We start from the raw sequence: 19,875 nt of genomic DNA on the forward strand, positions 1-19,875 counted from the left end.
TAGTGCCATTGACAGTAATAGACGTTATATCTCTCACATTCGAAGAGGATTTGACGTCGATCGCCGTCAATGCCACTAAAAACTTAATCATTTGTCGTCAGCCATTTTGGCTCAAATGGATTTGATTAATCCCCATCGCGAGTTAAAATGACTTTCAGATCCAACATGGGTTTGTTTTTTAAATGTTTCTTTTTTTTAAATAGTGAAAATAAAACTTTTTGAAAGAAAAACAGCTGGCAGTCAGCTATCAATCAGTGACGTCATATAATACAATTCTGAAGGTAAAGGGAATCTAAGATTGTCATTGCTATGACGCCAAACAAAGTATTTTTATGTGGTGCACTTTAACACATGAAAACACCGAAGACAACACCCTCTTTGAGAGCTACAAGGCAAACGAATTAAGGTAAATGTTCGGCTGGGTTCTCGCCTAAATGTTGTCGAACCCCGGAGATTTTCTGACTGCCCGAGGGCGAGGTACGATGAAACTAAAACTACGACCCGGGAGTCCGAAGACTGGAGTCGTTGAGGTAATACGACAGGGATTTGCTGTCCAGGAGTTTCTCGATGGTTCCAAATATGAGGGGGATTTCGATAATGGACTCAAACACGGCGAGGGAAAGTACACTTGGAAAAATGGGGAGGTAAGACCGAATAATGAGAGGCATGCCATTGTTTCATCAGTGATAATATGACAATTTTGCTTGTTGTCTCTTGAGGATAAGCGGACTAAAACTAGAAATGAACTACGAAATACAATTTAATTCGTTCCCACCCTCTGGAAAAACAGTAAATATGGCCATGGGCGAATATGCAAACTCCACACAGGTGGAATGACCTGGATTTGAATCCCAATGTGGGATTGATGAACTAACTACTCGGTCACCTGTGCACCCCTTGAAGGGAAAATAGTTATTATATACATACTTTTTGGTTTGAATTATTCATTTTCTGAACCGCTTCCCCCTCACTAGGTAGGGTTGTGGGAGGTGCCAGAGCCAATCCCAGCTATCTAGTGACACATTGGTGGCCAGCCAATAGCAGGGCACGAGGAGACAAAAACATTCACGTTTATACCTAGGGGCATTTTAGATTGTCCAACCAGCCTTGCCATGCATATTTTTGAATGTGGGACAATGATGTGGAGATGCAAACATTGTTTCACCTATATTTCTCTAGGTCAATTGCTGCACATAGCTGAGAATCAATATGACACTCGAGTGCATTCTCAAAAACAGCCTATTACTAAGTTTGGCACGTTTTACGGCTGCATTTTACATCTAACAAGCAGAGGCTTCTGTTATTTTAATTGGTGCTTCATGTCCAGGTGAAAATTAAGTGTTGGTTTCCGTTTCAGGTTTTTCAGTTTGAGGGTAGCCTTTTACAACTTTGGGTCAGTTTTACCGGTACACGCAAACCAGATAGACACATTATTCTCTGCTTTTCCATAGCACAATACAGAGACATTGCCTTCATGTCTTATTCCAAGTAATTTGTACTGCAGAGCTAAAAATCGCCAGAAACATTTTTTTAGATCGAAAGATAGGCTTTGGCACCCAAGCAGGTGCGATCGTCGAAGCCGAACCCTTCTGCTTGTATAATCTAGTAAACCCTAACTAACATCCTATGTTATGCCATGTTCAGGTATATGAAGGGTCTTTTTACAAAGACTACAGGCATGGCAATGGAATGTACTGTTGGCCATCAGGCGACAAATTCATTGGTAAATTCTACCTTAACTGGAGAGAAGGTTATGGAATACATATTTTCTCCGATGGAGCTACATTTAAGGTAACCCCCATAATGTTGTCTTTATAGATGTTCATGAATGTGGTACCAAAATACCTTGCACTTTCTCAGGGGTTGTACCATGCTGACCAGAGGTTTGGGCCTGGTGTACTTACTGAGTCAAATGGATGTCAGGATGTGGGGCTTTGGCATGGGAAACATCTGATACAACTGTGTACTCCTGTACAAGGAAGCTTCAGCCTTAAGAATTTAACTGAATATGCTACCTATTTGGAGCAAACCATCTTCTCCTATTCTCAAAGTCAGGTAAAATGCATGCAGCAACACGTATAATTGTTTGTTCCTAGGTCAGTGCTTGTCCCATTCAGTGCTCGTCCACTGAGTTAGGTGGAAGACCATATGTGCAGAGTGCCCCAATTAAATCATTTAAAAATAGTATCGTAGTAGTATCGTGAGATAAAGACAAATACCTATTGATGATTTTAAAAAGAACACACTGTACCATTCTGCTGCATAAACACGCAGAAATATGCTGTCTTCTCCATCAGAATTGTATCCTTGCTCAGATGGTCCAAGCATGCATGATTGTGAAAAACACAGGACTTCATTTTATGCTTTGCTTTGCTCATGCTATATTTTCCCTCTTCAGGTAGACTCAGATGAGAGTTGGCTACCTGAGGACACAAATAATGCCTTCCCTTGCGGTATGGAGAATTACTCTGCAGATGGAGACCACCTACCTTTTCCCCCAGACCGTAAAAGAGAGTTTGACAATCATTTTTATGGCTCGCTAGGGGAGTCTGATTGCCATCTGTATAAAGGTTACCGACCAGAATCACATAACAGCCTTCCCTTACAAGTTCGTATTTTGGCCCACATTCACAAACACAGGTAAGAATTCAAAAAAACGTTTTTCTTATGAAAATTGTGGGACTGAATATATTTATTGAGTATGACTGTAAAAAGTCAAGACCTAAAAGGAAATGGTCGGATTATAAAATATTTTTTGTATGTATCTCCAAGACGACAGGCTGAAACTTTAGACTGGGATGTTGATGCAGTTCTTTCATTAAAACGGGAACGTTTTGGTCCTAAAGGACAGTTGGAAGTCACATCGGAGCTCTTGATCCAGCAGGCATCCATAGGAAAAGGACCAGCTATTTTAAAATTTCTCCTTGAGGGTCTTGTTCACCCGGATGTAGCAGACTCTCAGGGGCACACTGCACTGATTGCTGCCACAGTAAGATTATAACTTAGTGTCCTGTTGTCTCTCTGGGTAACTGAGTGGTTAGCACATCTGCCTCTGTGTGGAGTTTGCATGTTCTCTCGGGCTTGCGTGGGTTTTCTCTTGGTACTCGGATTTCCTCCCACATACCAAAGGCTGGTTGAACACTCTAAATTCCCCTATGTATGAGTGTGAATAGTTGTCCGTCTCCTTGTTCCCTGCCTTGTCCCTGTAGTTAGCTAGAATAGGCTTCAGCACACCCTGTGACTATTGTAGGGATACGCGGTTTAAAAATTGAATGAATGAAGGTTTTTTTCCATATACAGTGGTACCTCAAGATACGAGTTGAATTTGTTCCCGGGCTGAGCTCGTATGTCGATTTACTCGTAACTCAAATGAACGTTCCCCATATAAATGAACCTAAAACAAATTAATTTGTTCCAACCCTCTGAAAAAATACCAAAAACAGGAGGAAAACTACATCTAATTTTGTTTTAAATTTCGATACCTGTCTCCTCCCGGGCTGGCTCTATTTGTAGAGACATTACACGAGGGAGTTTTGACCAGAAAGACAGTAAATATTTGATAAATATTTGCCCGAGATTTTACTCTGATCTCAAATTGCTCATATGTCGGGGCACTCGTATGACGAGGTATTACTGTATGTTTGAATAAGCTTGATTACCTTTTTTAATAAAAGAAAGAAAAAACTATTTTATGGTAACCTTTCACATGTATCTCTTTCTTCTCAGGTCAACTGTCATAATGAAGTAATCCAGTTATTGTTAGATTTGGGGGCTGACATCGACAAGGTGAATTGCGAGGGGATGTCGGCCTTGTCTGTTTGTCACGTACTCTACTATCCTTTTCAGTCTCTATACACTTTCGCTGGACTCACATGCACAACAAAAGTAAGACTTCGCATGCCGTATGTTTCTCATTGCAATTTATTCAGAAAGAAATCAGCCCCTTTTATTTTCTATATACAAGATTTGTATTTATTTGTATGTATTTGTTAAGTTATTATATAAAGTACACAAATTTTAGAAACTGTTTGTGCTTTTTATAGGCTAAAGAGACCAAGGTATACACAGAGGAAGATGAAGAAAAGGTAGATAGTAAGGTAAGACTGCACAGAAAAAACTTTCGTTTAATAATATATATAGGTAAATATGTGTGTATATGTATATAGATGTACAGTGCATTGCGAAAAATATTCAGCCCCCCTTGAACTTTTCAAACTTTAGCCATATTACAGGCTTCCAAAATCAACATCTCGGCCACAATGCAAACTGAAATGTTTGTCGTAAAAGCCACGCCGCTCATCACACTGAACTCACCATCCCCATTTTATGGTTTGGGCCTGCTTTTCTTCAGGCGGGACAGATATGATAGTTAAAATTAATGGGAAGATGAATGAAGCCGACCGAATACAGGACCATTCTGGAAATAAAACTTGTTGGAGTCTGCAAAAGACCTGAAAATGGCATGGAGATTTATCTTCCAACAGGATAATTATCCAAAACAAAACCAAGTCTACAATCGAATGGTTCATAAATAAACATATCCAGGTGTTAGAATGGCCAAGTCAAATTCCAGACCTGAATCCAATTGAGAATCTGGGCAGAGCTGAAGGCTGTTGTTCACAAAGTTTTGCAAGGAAGAATGGCCATGAATTTCAGTCTTTCAATTGTGACTTACCGCTGTAAGTGCAACAAAAGTTGGCACCACAAAGTATTAATGCAAGGGAGCGAATAATATTGCATGCTCCAATTTTCAGGTTTTAATTTGTTAAAGAAGTTTAAAAGATTGAATAAATTGCATTCCACTTCTTATTTTGTTCTACTTGTTTTTTATTCTTGACTTTTAAGAAAAATATATTTGTTTGAAGCCTGAAATGTGGTGGAGGGTTGAAAGGTTCAAGGCGACTGAATACTTTCACTAGGCACTCTAGATAGAGTAAAAGGGAAATAGATATAGACATACAGTTGTAACTCTACTCACAAAATTAATTGGTTTCAAGACTTTTTCGTAACTTGAAAATTTTGTAAGGAGAGGTGTACGTAATATGTAAATTATCTTATTCGTTCCAGCAGTCCTCACACAACTACCAACTAATCCCTTTTAAAGTTGGTCAAAGCGTCCCAATTTTGTATGAAAGGTGTGAGGAAACACAGAAATGAGAGAAAATTATAAGGAAATGATTTGTTATTGTGATAAAATAAAGAACGTATATGAAAATGTGCCCTGTGCCACTGAAATATCTCCATCCGCGGCCGTTATAGATGTAATGCCCGTGTTTGTCTGTCAGTTGGTGGCAAGAACCCGAAAGCCGTCCACATGGTTTAGACTTTTACGTGTGTCCTATGTATGCGTGTGTGAGAGAGAGAGAAAATATGTGCCTTGTTGCATTTGTACACTTTCTAATCGCTTAATAAGGGGAATTTAAAATAAAATTACAGATAAGGAAATGCACTTAATTTTTGGTGGATTTTGTAACTTGGATCTTTTTCATATCTCGAGTAACTCGGCATGTAAAAAAAATCGTAACCTGAAATTTTTGTACCTAGAGGCATTTGTAAGTGGAAGTATGACTCTATGTATGTAGTGAGTTTACATAATTGGGATATTTTCGGTGCAGGACATTGAAAAAAAAAAACACAAGGTGGCCTAATCACTCTTTCCACGGCTATATTTCCAGATGACATCTCCTACTATGGGTCATCAAATTAGGCAGGCAGAGTCAAGCAAAAGCTCCATTTGCAGCAAGAGAATAAAAGGGAAGGCAAGAAACAGAAGAGAAGATGGCAAATTAGATGGTGGTGATAAGATAAGAGAGTTTTATGAGACTGAAGGGAGGGACGAAGGTGGAAATGAAGACAAGGTCCTGCTTTCAGAACGCTTAGTTCAGGTGAAGGAGGGCCATATTGTATTGGGGAGTGTCAAGTGGAAAGAATATTTATCTCGAACTGTAAAGGTATGGAACACAAAAAATCATTTTAAAAATTAAACATTTCAATGAGCTCTATACTGACGGCATCTTTTTGATCCAATTCTTTGTAGCAGGACAACAACAAAAATGTCAATGCAGCTTTTGACTCTGCATGCTGCATGTACAACTACAACATCCATGTTACTGAGAGTTTACTGCAGGAAGCAGCTAATGCTTTGAGTCATGCTTGGTTTCAGCAGAATTCTGGTGATACTGAGGAGACTGTTCGCAAAATGGCTGCAATGAAATTTGAGTATGACTATATTTTTGATTGCATGTGTGGCTTTCTCACTCTGTATCCCCATTGATTTATTACAGGTTTTTTTTTCCACTAGGCACCGTGTTCGTTTGACCACACTGAATCTGTTACTGGATCGTGGCGCTGACCCGAACACCTCAAGAATCCCCTTACCTGTCATCTTTTTAGCCATTTTGGCTGCTGATACTAAAACTGTCAAGAAACATTTGCTCTGTGGAGCACAAACTGACATTTCTCTTCCCCCTGAGGTAGCTTTCCAGTGTTGTTGCCTTAAATAGTTTAAATTTTAAATGAAGTCCAAAAGCTGAACTTACAGTCATTTTCAGACTAAATTATGTAGGTGACTATAAAGGCCGCACTCCCCAAAATGTCACAAAATATTAGCAAAAATTGATAGGTAAGAAGATGGATAAGCCTTAGAAACCAAACTGAAATTGTTTTGCAATAAAGTGCATGCTTACACTATATACGGATACTTGATAGGGGCGTGCCTTTAGCATCTTCTCACATACACACCATCCGCAAGCCTGACCCTACCCACGTCTGCCTTCTCTATATATAAGAAGCGTGTCGGTAAAGAAGTGTTCTCAGTCAGGCTTTGAAGCATACATTTTGGAGAAAACTTTAGACATTTTAGTGCGCCTTATGGTTGTGAATATATGGTACTTTACAGTGAACTGATAAAGCTGATACAGCGAGGTGGTCAAGCTATGGGTGCCTTTAAATAACTACCTGGTGTCTGATGAGCGGCACCTGTCATTGTTTAGCCCAGTAGGTGCTGGACCTGTAATTAGGTGAGAGGGGAAACAACCCACATGTCCGGCCTGACTGGGTATTATATGGCGCGTAGTTGGAAAAAAATATTAGACTGATTGAAAATCTCCAGTAAACACTGAAGGCATCCACAGGCCTCATTCATATGCAGCAGCCTATCACTTCGGGGATCAAGACATCGCAAGTTATACTTGAGTGTTCTGAAGAAGTCGAAAGCTTAAGAAACAGTACGACTACTACTCACTATTTTTACAAAGAACAAAATAAAAAAAATCCACTCTACCCCGCTTTCTAAGCTTGAACGGTACTAACTCCACTTAAAATCCCTCCTACTCTAATAGCTGTTTTTAAAACAGTTGTAGAGCTAGCCCTTGCATTGCATGTTTATTGTGGCACTACTACCACTTAAAACTTACAACCCAGTCAAAACACCCTTTTGTAATGAGACCAACCATCAGTAATTAGTGCTTGGTGTAGCAATTATTGTATATCGTCATTTTAAACGTGCTCTTTTGTAAGGGGGTGTAGCGTCAAATGGTGTCCTATTAATATAAATAATGGATGAAATTTGATGAAGCCCTGTCATGACAAAATTTGGATATTCTTTTTTATTTAATTCATCTTCTGAACCCATTATCCTCACAAGGGTTGAGCGTGCTGGAGCCTATCCCAGCTAACTACGGGTACTAGGCAGGGAAACCCTGATTTGTTGGCCAGCCAATTGCAGGGCAGGAGGAGGCGCTTAACCATTCACGCTAAAACTCATACCTGGGGGCAATTCTGATTGTTAAAACAGTCTTCCCTGTATGTTTTTGGTATGTGGGAGGAAACCAGAGCACCTGGAAAAAACCCACGTAAGCCCTGGGAGAAAATGCCATCCATTCAGGGGGGGATAGACCTGGCATCGAACCTTTGACCCCAAGACTGTGCGGCTCACCCGCAAACCACTTGACATCAACCTGCCTAATAGCCATTCTTTTAAAATATGATTTATTTAATTTTGTAAAATCATGTTATTGTGTTTCAGAGGAAAGGGCTATATCCTCTTCATGTAGCTGCAGCATTGCCAGGTTTAGAAGGTCCTGAGATCACAAAACTGCTGCTGCATGCTTTAACAGATCCAGATGCACGGGCATGCGATCAAGATGACATCTATGAGCCAGATAAGGTGTGTAGTACTAAACCTGAATGCTAAATAAAATGTAAAAATATTTTTTTTAAATCTGCACGATAAGAAAGTGATTGGTTTCCTGAATAGTGCTGCTTTGATTGGTACAAATAAATATATTTAATTTACAGGGTCCCACAATAACATCTAAATCCTGGAGGATACGTAATAAGACACTTCCTAAAGAGGGAGGTCGAACAGCTCTGCACATAGCCTGCCAGAGAGACAGCGACTATTGTGTGAGTAATACACTGTGTTGATCGGATAAATATGTGTACAAATGCTCCCCTACTTACGAACAAGTTAAGTTCCGAGCGCTTGTTCATAAGCTGAAAGTGTTTATAAGTTGAAATTGTTCAATTTGAAGTTGGTTCAGTGCTATAGTTTGTATTATAATTTATGTATAATTCCTATATAAGTATATTGAAGGTTTATATAAGTGCATTTGTATGTTTAAGGCTTGTATAAGTAACCAGCATTAGTTTGTACTGAAAAAAACATTTGATAAAATAGAGAGAATACATACAGTACTGTATACATACATTAGAAAGATGGAGAAACAGATTTACGAGAAACTGGCCAAAAGAAGCTATCTAATGACGATAGGACTTTTTTCTTCTTTTTTCATCATAAATGTGGTAGCACTGTATGCTATCATTCAATTGATTTGAACTTTTGTGCAACGTTCAATATTTGGGTTCTGCTGCTTGATCTTTCTGTTTACAAACGGTACTGATGGTCGAACGATTCAAGTTGTATTCCCGTGCAACGCTCACCATTTTCTTACGCGCACCAAGCTTCTTTATTACTGCCACTTTCATTTCAAATGAAATGGCTTGCGTCTTCCTTGCACCTCCCTCACTAGAAGCCTTTCGCTTTTCACCAACCATATTGAATAATGGATGCAAAAGATATTTAGTGATAGATGACAAAAAATACTTTTGTGAATGTGTGCTGCACTGAGGTCTGTCAAAATGAACTGATCGGCTCTCAAAAATGTTCCTAGCGTGGGATTGGCACATATCCGATGAGGATGGGATTCGAACCCATGCGTGTAGAACACAATGGATTAGCAGTCCACCACCTTAACCACTCGGTCACCTCATCTGTCTGAATAGAAAGTGATCATTGACAAAAAAAAACTTTTGGGAAGGTATGCTGCACTAGGGTCTATCAAAATGAAGTGATCGGCTCTCAAAAATGTTCCTAGCGTAGGATTGGCACATATCCGATGAGGATGGGATTCGAACCCATGCGCGTAGAACACAATGGATTAGCAGTCCATCACCTTAACCACTCGGTCACCTCATCTGTCTGAGTAGAAAATGATCATTGACAAAAAAAAAAAACTTTTGGGAATGTATGCTGCACTAAGGTCTGTCAAAATGAAGTGATCGGCTCTCAAAAATGTTCCTAGCGTAGGATTGGCACATTTCCGATGAGGATGGGATTCGAACCCATGCGTGTAGAACACAATGGATTAGCAGTCCATCACCTTAACCACTCGGTCACCTCATCTGTTTGAACACGTAATGATCATTGACAAAAAAAGTACTTTTGGGAATGTATGCTGCACTAAGGTCTGTCAAAATGAAGTGATCGGCTCTCAAAAATGTTCCTAGCGTAGGATTGGCACATTTCCGATGAGGATGGGATTCGAACCCATGCGTGTAGAACACAATGGATTAGCAGTCCATCACCTTAACCACTCGGTCACCTCATCTGTCTGATTATAGAGTGATCATTGACAAAAAAAACTTTTGGGAAGGTATGCTGCACTAGGGTCTATCAAAATGAAGTGATCGGCTCTCAAAAATGTTCCTAGCGTTGGATTGGCACATATCCGATGAGGATGGGATTCGAACCCATGCGCGTAAAACACAATGGATTAGCAGTCCATCACTTTAACCACTCGGTCACCTCATCTGTCTGAGTGGAGAATGATCATTGACAAAAAAAAAAACTTTTGGGAATGTATGCTGCACTAAGGTCTGTCAAAATGAAGTGATCGGCTCTCAAAAATGTTCCTAGCGTAGGATTGGCACATTTCCGATGAGGATGGGATTCGAACCCATGCGTGTAGAACACAATGGATTAGCAGTCCATCACCTTAACCACACGGTCACCTCATCTGTTTGAATACGTAATGATCATTGACAAAAAAAGTACTTTTGGGAATGTATGCTGCACTAAGGTCTGTCAAAATGAAGTGATCGGCTCTCAAAAATGTTCCTAGCGTAGGATTAGCACATTTCCGATGAGGATGGGATTCGAACCCATGCGTGTAGAACACAATGGATTAGCAGTCCATCACCTTAACCACTCGGTCACCTCATCTGTCTGAATAGAAAGTGATCATTGACAAAAAAAACTTTTGGGAATGTATGCTGCACTAGGGTCTATCAAAATGAAGTGATCAGCTCTCAAAAATGCTCCCAGCATAGGATTGGCACATATCCGACGAGGATGGGATTCGAACCCGTGCGTGTAGAACACAATGGATTAGCAGTCCATCACCTTAACCACTCGGTCACCTCATCTGTTTGAATACGTCCTTATGATCATTGACAAAAAAAGTACTTTTGGGAATGTATGCTGCACTAAGGTCTGTCAAAATGAAGTGATCGGCTCTCAAAAATGTTCCTAGCGTAGGATTGGCACATTTCCGATGAGGATGGGATTCGAACCCATGCGTGTAGAACACAATGGATTAGCAGTCCATCACCTTAACCACTCGGTCACCTCATCTGTCTGAGTAGAGAATTATCATTGACAAAAAAAAACTTTTGGGAATGTATGCTGCACTAGGGTCTATCAAAATGAAGTGATCGGCTCTCAAAAATGTTCCCAGCGTAGGATTGGCACATATCCGACAAGGATGGGATTCGAACCCATGCGTGTAGAACACAATGGATTAGCAGTCCATCACCTTAACCACTCGGTCACCTCATCTGTTTGAATACGTCATGATCATTGACAAAAAAAGTACTTTTGGGAATGTATGCTGCACTAAGGTCTGTCAAAATGAAGTGATCGGCTCTCAAAAATGTTCCTAGCGTAGGATTGGCACATTTCCGATGAGGATGGGATTCGAACCCATGCGTGTAGAACACAATGGATTAGCAGTCCATCACCTTAACCACTCGGTCACCTCATCTGTCTGAGTGGAGAATGATCATTGACAAAAAAAAAAACTTTTGGGAATGTATGCTGCACTAAGGTCTGTCAAAATGAAGTGATCGGCTCTCAAAAATGTTCCTAGCGTAGGATTGGCACATTTCCGATGAGGATGGGATTCGAACCCATGCGTGTAGAACACAATGGATTAGCAGTCCATCACCTTAACCACTCGGTCACCTCATCTGTCTGAATAGAAAGTGATCATTGACAAAAAAAACTTTTGGGAATGTATGCTGCACTAGGGTCTGTCAAAATGAAGTGATCGGCTCTCAAAAATGTTCCTAGGGTGGGATTGGCACATTTCCGGTGAGGATGGGATTCGAACCCATGCGTGTAGAACACAATGGATTAGCAGTCCATCACCTTAACCACTCGGTCACCTCATCTGTCTGAGCAGAGAATGATCATTGACAAAAAAAAAAAAAACTTTTGGGAATGTATGCTGCATTAGGGTCTGTCAAAATGAAGTGATCGGCTCTCAAAAATGTTCCTAGCGTGAGATTGGCACATTTCCGATGAGGATGGGGTTCGAACCCATGCATGTAGAACACAATGGATTAGCAGTCCATCACCTTAACCACTCGGTCACCTCATCTGTCTGAGTAGAGAATGATCATTGACAAAAAAAAAAAAAAAAAAAAAAACTTTTGGGAATGTATGCTGCACTAGGGTCTAACAAAATGAAGTGATCGGCTCTCAAAAATGTTCCTAGCGTAGGATTGGCACATTTCCGATGAGGATGGGATTCGAACCCATGCGCGTGGAACACAATGGATCAGCAGCCCATCACCTTAACCACTCGGTCACCTCATCTGTCTAAATAGAGAGTGATCATTGACAAAAAAAAACTTTTGGGAATGTATGCTGCACTAAGGTCTGTCAAAATGAAGTGATTGGCTCTCAAAAAAGTTCCTAGCGTGGAATTGGCACACATCCGATGAGGATGGGATTCGAACCCATGCGTGTAGAACACAATGGATTAGCAGTCCATCACCTTAACCACTCGGTCACCTCATCTGTTGGAATAGAAAATGATCATTGACAAAAACAAAAAAAAAACTTTTGGGAATGTATGCTGCACTAGGGTCTGTCAAAATGAAGTGATCGGCTCTCAAAAATGTTCCTAGCGTAGGATTGGCACATATCTGATGAGGATGGGATTCGAACCCATGCGTGTAAAACACAGTGGATTAGTAGTCCATCACCTTAACCACTCGGTTACCTCATCTGTTTGAATATACAAAATGATCATTGACAAAAAAAAAACTTTTGGGAATGTATGCTGCACTAGAGTCTGTCAAAGTGAAGTGATCGGCTCTCAAAAATGTTCCCAGCGTGGGATTGGCACATAGCCGATGAGGATGGGATTTGAACCCATGCGCATAGAACACAATGGATTAGCGGTCCATCACCTTAACCACTCAGTCACCTCATCTGTTTGGTTACAAAATGATCATTGACAAAAAAAACAAACTTTTGGGAATGTATGCTGCACTAGGGTCTGTCAAAGTGATCGGCTCTCAAAAATGTTCCTAGCGTGGGATTGGCACATGGCCGATAAGGATGGGATTTTAACCCATGCGGGTAGAACACAATGGATTAGCAGTCCATCACCTTAACCACTCGGTCACCTCATCTGTTTGAATAGAAAATTATCATTGACAAAAAAAGTACTTTTGGGAATGTATGCTGCACTAAGGTCTTTCAAAATGAAGTGATTGGCTCTCAAAAAAGTTCCTAGCATGGAATTGGCACACATCCGATGAAGATGGGATTCGAACCCATGCGTGTAGAATTCAATGGATTAGCAGTCCATCACCTTAACCACTCGGTCACCTCATCTGTTGGAATAGAAAATGATCATTGACAAAAACAAAAAAAAAACTTTTGGGAATGTATGCTGCACTAGGGTTTGTCAAAGTGAAGTGATCGGCTCTCAAAAATGTTCCTAGCGTGGGATTGGCACATAGCCGATGAGGATGGGATTCGAACTCATGCGTGTAGAACTCAATGGATTAGCAGTCCATCACCTTAACACCTCATCTGTTTGACTTTTGGGAATGTATGTTGCACTAGGGTCTGTCAAAGTTGTTACCAATGTAGGATTGGCACATATTCATTTTGAATGGGATTCAAACCCATGCATGTAGAACACAATGGACAAAAAAATACTTTTGTGAATGTATGCTGCGGGTTGTACTTTTGTGGTCTGTCATTTTGCTCTGGTGTGTTTTGAAAGAGGAAAGAGTCTGGATTCTTAATAAGTAGTCATGATACAGATAACAGAGCAATATCAATGATTTGACAGTGACATCCCAAAATGAAGTGATCGGCTGTCAAAAACATTTTGGTCACCTCATCTTGTTGTGGAACTATTGATCATTGACAAAAAAAAAAAATTGTGACTGTATGCTGCACTGAGGTCTGTCGTTTTGCTCTGATGTGTTTTGAAAGAGTAAAGAGTCTGGATTCTTAGGGAGTAGTCACGATACTACTGATGTTCCCAACATAGGATTCAAAAATATCCGATGAGGATGGGATCGGAACCTGTACATGTAGAACACAATGGATTAGTCCATCACCTTAACCACGCGGTCACCACATCTGTTTGTACAGTGAGTGATCATTGACACAAAAAGATACTTTTGTGAATGTATGCAGCATTGAGGTTTGTCATTTTACTCTGGTGTGTTTTGAAAGGGTAAAGAGTGTGGATTCTGAGTGAGTTGTCAAGGTACAGATAACAAAGAGATATCAATGATTTCAGTGACGTCCCAAAATAAAGTGATCGGCTCACAAAATTGTTACCGAGGTAGGATTGGCACGATTTTTTGACTATCGCGACCACGTCTGGTCTACATTAAATTCGATATTGAAGGGATTACTCTATGCAGTTGTATGTTCCTCTGACTTTTTGTCGGTTTGCTCTTATTTTTTGGAAATAGTAAGAAGTGTGGTTTCTAGTGAGCCGCCATGATGCAAGGATTAGAGCAATGTCAATGATTTCAGTGAAGTCTTAAAATGAAGTGATCGGACTCCCACAAAAATGCCAATCAGTAGGAAATGCGTAAAGATGATGAGGATGGGATTCAAACCCAATGGGATGAAAACTCATCGGAAGAGATCATCCCAGCACTACTCTACATGTGGTTACAATTTCAAACACCAATGCAGCCTTGTGTTTTAATCACTTGATTCAATAATGTGGCATCCACAGACTGCAGTGATATTTGCAGTGTGCCATGCCCATCATTTTCTGAAGGAAAATAAACTCCAAATGTTGAGTTTAACATGTATGAGGTACTGTGAGTGATTCCCATTATCTCCATGCGCCCAGTACATACATTGTGATACTATAAGACTTATAGTATCGAATGGATGGGCCTTTCTTGACTTATAGTATAAGTCAAGAAAGGCCCATCCATTCTCAAATAAGATTTTGATTAGATGTACCTATGTTATTACTATTCCATTCTTGAAGGTCTATATTTAAGTTTTGGAAGTATCTGAAAAATATTTGCTCACATTTATTTTTTTCATTTTCTACACTAACGAGACAAACAAGATGTGACTGAACTTTGAAGATCAAATGAACCTGTACATTTCCATCACTCTTAACTATAATTTATGAAATTATTCTGTCTCCGATTACCCACTGTGCTTATTTTTTATTTTTTACAGAATGCCAGCAAGGTAGTATCTCTCCTTCTCTCCTACAAAGCCAGCACAGACTTCCTCTGGAGTGGTCATTCTCCTCTGTCTTTGGCTATAGCAAGCGGCAATAACACGGTAAACAACCTGTCACATAATGTTAATGCATAGTCAAAATTCTGAGCTCGAGAAAACAAACATCATTCAGTTTAATTAATGTAAATATAAGGAAAAAAACAACTTAAATCCTATAAATTAAAATGTATGATTTATTCTTTCGTTTTCTAAACCACTTATACTCACAAGGGTCACTGGTGCTGTAGCCTATCACAGCTAACTGTGGGCATTAGGGAGGGGGACATCCTGAAATGGTGGCCAGCCAATCGCAGGGCACAAGGAGACAGACAACCATTCATGTTAACACTCATGCCTAGGAGCAATTTCGAGTGTTCAACCAAACAATGGTGCATGTTTTTCGGAAGTGCGAGGAAAACGGAGTACTCGAAGAAAAACCCATGCAAACCCGGGAGAATCTACAATCGCCACGCAATGGGGAGCCGCATGGTATCAAACCCTCGACTCCAGAACTGTGAGGCCAGCATGCTAACCAGTCACCGGGCTGCCATCTATCTGATTATATAGGTGTTGCGCGTGCGGCATGTCGCCGGTAACAAAACCGCCTGTTGCCCTTCTAAAGCATAAATGTTGCAATATGCAATAAATTTATTGTATGGTAAATAAAAATTGGGTCCGTAATTTTCACGGCCACAGTTTGTGTGCATCCTCTCGGCACGCATTCATGTTTAAACTTCGCCCATTGATTGCCAATGAAATGACGTTCACAGATGTTTATCAAAACCGCAAAATTAAATTTCAGACATTGAAAAAAACTAAAGGCAATTATCTACATTACACATTACACACCGCTTGCTGCGCATAGTTCGCTGGGATAGGCTCCAGTACCCTCTGCCCGCAACTTTTGTGAGAATGAGTGGTACGGAAAATGAATGAATATATATCGCCAAGTAATATTTGTTCTTGTGACAGCCCTATTCTACGCGCAATTGATTGACTTTGTTGACTTACCGGATGAAAAAAAACGTGGCCAACCCACTGAATGCAGGATTATCCATGTGTCATCCTATTGCTTTCCTTCCTAAGGCAGTGGAAGAGCTTTTAAAAGGAGGTGTCGATCCTAACCTTCCTTTGGGTCGTGGAGTTGGCAGTGCTCTTTGTGCTCTTGGAAACTTCAACTACCGTTTAGATGCCAACAGACCAAAACTGGTACCAACCTACACTATTTTTTCTGAAATCTCTTGTTTACAATCCGGCTTGACCTTTTGCCGAGTGCCCCGACATGCGAGCAAATTGAGCTACGAGTAACGTTTTGGGCAAATATTTATCTTGAGATACGAGAAAAAATTTGATATACGAGCATACAGCGTTTAATAATATATATAGGACAATTGCAGGGTCTAATTACTGCAGTATTGCAAAGCGTTCCATTGACCTTTGAAATACGTATGCATAAGAGTTACATAAATGTAAGTTGTCTGTGAGGACGTGACGGTTGTCGGAGTTGGAATAATCAGGTTGTATACGGTAATTGTATGTAATTTCCAGAAAAATAGTGATAACATTTATTTGTATGTGGCTGTCAAGATCACATATATTTAATTTACTGGATTGTATTGTATCAGTATGGAATATTTGAGCAAGCAACCACAATACTCTGATTCTTATCATAGCTCGACATGCTAGAGAAGGTTGGTGCAGACATATTGATGCCAGTTCAGGTTGGTGACGCTATTGGAACGGCAGTGGACTATGCACACGTCTCCTTTGACCAGGTAACAAAATGTATAATTCCAAATTCCTAAAGAATGGGCAATATATGAAACACATGATGAAGTTGTGTTGGTTTTGTTTTCACTTTTAACGCAATATGTATTTTAATGTTCAGTGGTATTTTTGCCCTCCTCCAAAATATTATAATTTTCAAAGCAATTATCCTGAAAACTATTGAACCACAATGAAATACAAAAAAATAAGATGCTGGACATCATGGGAATTATTTTGAGTCATTGGCATAGGTCCACTGGAAAATAGAAGAAAACCAAACATTAATGAATTCTGTGGGAACTACAGCACTTCAAACAGAATTGGCAAAATTATTGGCCTGTGAAATGATGATTTTCTTTAATTTTGATACACGTGTCTACAGTATATCGTTGAAAAAAATACTTTAGTAGTTGTTTAACCACATAAATTTGTAAAACCAAAACAAAAATAAGACCGCCATGCAACTCCCTAGGATTCCGGCATAGCCCATACTCCATATCATGCACTGAGCATGGCAGGGAGAGAGACATTCAGAATACAGCGTCAACTGCTAAGCATGATGGGAAGCCTCCTGAAGAAGAGTGTTGCCCAGAAAGAAAGAGATAATCTTGAGAGAGAGGAGTCCCTTGTACAACGTGGTGAGTATTTGAGCAAAATACACATTAACTCATACTTTCAAGATACAGTCATACCTCTAGGTACGAAATTTTAGGGATACGAAAGCGTTTTATTTGCAAATCAGTGCCTCAAAATACAAAAAAGATCCATGATACGAAATCCCCCCCCCCCCCAAAAGTAAATAAATTACCTTATCCGTTATTTTATTCAGAAAATATTGTTGCAGGTGCATTCTTTCTCAGTTTAGAACCTCGCTACACTCTACTGGGCTCTCATTGGCTGACTCACAACAACCAAAAACCATGTGTCGAGATTCTCTCATACATACCTGTCAACCTCGGCTAAATGCACCCCTTATTAATGATTGCAATTCTCCTTATTAAGCGATTAAAAAAGGTTCTACCTTATTAAGCGATTAAAAAACAATCTACTACCTTATTAAGCGATTAAAAAACAATCTACTACCTTATTAAGCGATTAAAAAACAATGTACTACAAAGTGGACGGCTTTCTGATGCTGTCTGGTCATAGAAAATGTGCATGTGCGTACAATGCTTAAGCACAGCACTTGTATTCTTGTTATTCTTTTAAGACATTAATAATAATCTTTCATACAAAATTGAGATGCTTTGACCAATTTTAATGGGTTTAGTTCAGACACATGGGCAAACTACGGCCTGCGGGCCACATCCGGCCCGCTTGGCCTTGTAATCCGGCCCGCCGACGTTGTCCAAATAATGTTTTTTTTAATTTTTTTCAAAATGGTGTCATCACGCGGTTTTCAGGTTTTACAGCCACTCTATCTTTTTTTAAATTACATTTGAATATTTTCTAATACATTCATTTTTACTTTACTTTGTACTTTATACTTTAATGATGTGTGATGAATATGTTAATACTTTAGTCCTTTTTTTCTGTTTATGTTTCATATGTACTGTTAACGGATGCAGTTTTTTATTTATATGTATCGTATCTTGTGCTGACCCGGCCCATCTGTCAAATTTTTAAAGTCAATGTGGCTCCCGGGCCGAAAAGTTTGCCCACCCCCTGGTTTAGTTGGTAGTTGTGTGAGGACCGTGGAAAGAATTAGTGAATTTAAGTACTGCTCTACGTACAAAAATGTTCAAGTTACGGAAAAAGTTCTGGAACCAAAAGTGCGAGGTCAGTTTGTGTGACAATGTTTTCTTGCTCACAGGTGCAATTTCTCCCTCTGCAGTCAAACGAAGGTACAGTAACAAGAAACATCTTGCAGCTCAGAATGATACCATTATTTTAACTTCTCTAATCTTTCTTCAATGAATCTTTTTAGGTCACCATTTAGGTTTTGCTACCATTGTGGCCGCTCTGCTGCTGTGAAGCTAACTGCTTGTACACGCTGCCATAAAGTCTTTTACTGCTCCATGGCCTGTAAGCTGATAGCATGGGATGAGAGGCACAAGGAAGAGTGTCTGCGGGAGGCAGGTATGCATCAGTGCCTGATGGCAAATGAACATCTGGACCTCAAACATCCAAAATATTATATTATCACTATTTCAAATTTGAAGGTTTCAGTCATGCAGCAGTCCAGTATTTTAATGTCCTTTATATCAACACTATGTTCTTACTCAGGATCTGTCCCAGTCACTTTTGAGAAGAGATTCCAGATCCAGACGAAAAAAGGACCCAAGACTATCATATTTTCTTCCAGAAGACCATTTAATGTCCAGTTTAAGTCCCAAGTCATGGTCCTTGATGATAATACGCCAGATTGGGAAGATATCAACCTGAAGGAAAACTATAGCTATAACTGACACTCTTGTTGATGGTTTTTAATTTCAGGCTGGACTATACCATATTTCATCAGGGTTGACAATAAATTTGTCAATAAAGCTCACACACTAAAGATTAGGCCTGGGTGATATGACAAAAATTACTGTTAATTTTTTTTTTATCAGTCGGTAGTTTTACAACGTTACCTTACTTTAAAAGAAAAGAGGATATAAAACATGATTTTAAAAATTATTTTTGCTGTTATGTGGTGCAATAGAGAAAACAACCCCTTCATTACACTATAAAAGTAATGAATCCTAAAACCTACGGAAATGTTGACAGTTTTTATTTTTATAAATTTGCTATTTAAACCAAAAGTTGCTGTGCAATATGAAATAAATAAAATTATCAACTGAAGACATCACCTTTGACAAGCAGGCTACGTTTATCCTCACAAAACGAAACAATGTAAATTTATCTCACATGTGGCCATTAAAAAAATAATAAAGTTGGATTAATTTAACTAAAGTTGACAAGTTCTAGATTGTTGTAACATTTTAAGAAACCAAAATGACAGGGAAACTTCACTCGGATTTTTAGTGGGTCGGCTCGATGTTGTCCTGCATCTCATAATCGCTCATTTTGCTTTGATTCTCTGTGAGGACCTG

General features: G+C 39.6%; 1 protein-coding gene and 20 non-coding genes across 22 annotated transcripts; 1 reads left to right on the top strand and 20 right to left on the bottom strand.

The window, feature by feature from the left end:
• Positions 1 to 237: 237 nt before the first annotated feature.
• LOC144196836 (ankyrin repeat and MYND domain-containing protein 1-like) lies at positions 238 to 19,680 on the top strand. Of its 2 annotated transcripts, none has more exons than XM_077717327.1 (19): positions 238 to 644; positions 1,645 to 1,791; positions 1,861 to 2,055; positions 2,399 to 2,640; positions 2,773 to 2,989; positions 3,727 to 3,885; positions 4,044 to 4,097; positions 5,676 to 5,951; positions 6,041 to 6,219; positions 6,302 to 6,473; positions 8,027 to 8,167; positions 8,299 to 8,406; positions 15,029 to 15,136; positions 16,160 to 16,282; positions 16,747 to 16,848; positions 17,313 to 17,478; positions 18,654 to 18,684; positions 18,768 to 18,919; positions 19,067 to 19,680. In XM_077717327.1, the coding sequence occupies exons 1-19, from the start codon at positions 435 to 437 to the stop codon at positions 19,246 to 19,248; spliced, it is 2,964 nt and encodes a 987-aa protein (XP_077573453.1). In that variant the 5' UTR covers positions 238 to 434; the 3' UTR covers positions 19,249 to 19,680. The 2 variants fall into 2 exon arrangements, with proteins under 2 accessions (XP_077573453.1, XP_077573452.1); XM_077717326.1 differs by having other exon boundaries at positions 240 to 644; positions 6,038 to 6,219; positions 19,067 to 19,678.
• trnas-gcu (transfer RNA serine (anticodon GCU)) lies at positions 9,193 to 9,274 on the bottom strand. The gene has a single exon. It is a non-coding gene; the product is annotated as a tRNA-Ser (tRNA).
• Positions 9,397 to 9,478, bottom strand: trnas-gcu (transfer RNA serine (anticodon GCU)). The gene has a single exon. It is a non-coding gene; the product is annotated as a tRNA-Ser (tRNA).
• On the bottom strand, positions 9,604 to 9,685 carry trnas-gcu (transfer RNA serine (anticodon GCU)). The gene has a single exon. It is a non-coding gene; the product is annotated as a tRNA-Ser (tRNA).
• Positions 9,809 to 9,890, bottom strand: trnas-gcu (transfer RNA serine (anticodon GCU)). Its single transcript has one exon. It is a non-coding gene; the product is annotated as a tRNA-Ser (tRNA).
• Positions 10,012 to 10,093, bottom strand: trnas-gcu (transfer RNA serine (anticodon GCU)). The gene has a single exon. It is a non-coding gene; the product is annotated as a tRNA-Ser (tRNA).
• trnas-gcu (transfer RNA serine (anticodon GCU)) lies at positions 10,218 to 10,299 on the bottom strand. The gene has a single exon. It is a non-coding gene; the product is annotated as a tRNA-Ser (tRNA).
• Positions 10,423 to 10,504, bottom strand: trnas-gcu (transfer RNA serine (anticodon GCU)). Its single transcript has one exon. It is a non-coding gene; the product is annotated as a tRNA-Ser (tRNA).
• trnas-gcu (transfer RNA serine (anticodon GCU)) lies at positions 10,626 to 10,707 on the bottom strand. Its single transcript has one exon. It is a non-coding gene; the product is annotated as a tRNA-Ser (tRNA).
• trnas-gcu (transfer RNA serine (anticodon GCU)) lies at positions 10,834 to 10,915 on the bottom strand. The gene has a single exon. It is a non-coding gene; the product is annotated as a tRNA-Ser (tRNA).
• trnas-gcu (transfer RNA serine (anticodon GCU)) lies at positions 11,038 to 11,119 on the bottom strand. Its single transcript has one exon. It is a non-coding gene; the product is annotated as a tRNA-Ser (tRNA).
• trnas-gcu (transfer RNA serine (anticodon GCU)) lies at positions 11,243 to 11,324 on the bottom strand. The gene has a single exon. It is a non-coding gene; the product is annotated as a tRNA-Ser (tRNA).
• On the bottom strand, positions 11,449 to 11,530 carry trnas-gcu (transfer RNA serine (anticodon GCU)). The gene has a single exon. It is a non-coding gene; the product is annotated as a tRNA-Ser (tRNA).
• On the bottom strand, positions 11,652 to 11,733 carry trnas-gcu (transfer RNA serine (anticodon GCU)). Its single transcript has one exon. It is a non-coding gene; the product is annotated as a tRNA-Ser (tRNA).
• On the bottom strand, positions 11,861 to 11,942 carry trnas-gcu (transfer RNA serine (anticodon GCU)). Its single transcript has one exon. It is a non-coding gene; the product is annotated as a tRNA-Ser (tRNA).
• trnas-gcu (transfer RNA serine (anticodon GCU)) lies at positions 12,079 to 12,160 on the bottom strand. The gene has a single exon. It is a non-coding gene; the product is annotated as a tRNA-Ser (tRNA).
• trnas-gcu (transfer RNA serine (anticodon GCU)) lies at positions 12,283 to 12,364 on the bottom strand. Its single transcript has one exon. It is a non-coding gene; the product is annotated as a tRNA-Ser (tRNA).
• trnas-acu (transfer RNA serine (anticodon ACU)) lies at positions 12,494 to 12,575 on the bottom strand. Its single transcript has one exon. It is a non-coding gene; the product is annotated as a tRNA-Ser (tRNA).
• trnas-gcu (transfer RNA serine (anticodon GCU)) lies at positions 12,701 to 12,782 on the bottom strand. The gene has a single exon. It is a non-coding gene; the product is annotated as a tRNA-Ser (tRNA).
• trnas-gcu (transfer RNA serine (anticodon GCU)) lies at positions 12,903 to 12,984 on the bottom strand. The gene has a single exon. It is a non-coding gene; the product is annotated as a tRNA-Ser (tRNA).
• Positions 13,108 to 13,189, bottom strand: trnas-gcu (transfer RNA serine (anticodon GCU)). The gene has a single exon. It is a non-coding gene; the product is annotated as a tRNA-Ser (tRNA).
• Positions 19,681 to 19,875: the final 195 nt, after the last annotated feature.

Source organism: Stigmatopora nigra, chromosome 5 (assembly GCF_051989575.1).
Source record: "Stigmatopora nigra isolate UIUO_SnigA chromosome 5, RoL_Snig_1.1, whole genome shotgun sequence".
Taxonomy (NCBI): Eukaryota; Metazoa; Chordata; class Actinopteri; order Syngnathiformes; family Syngnathidae; genus Stigmatopora; species Stigmatopora nigra.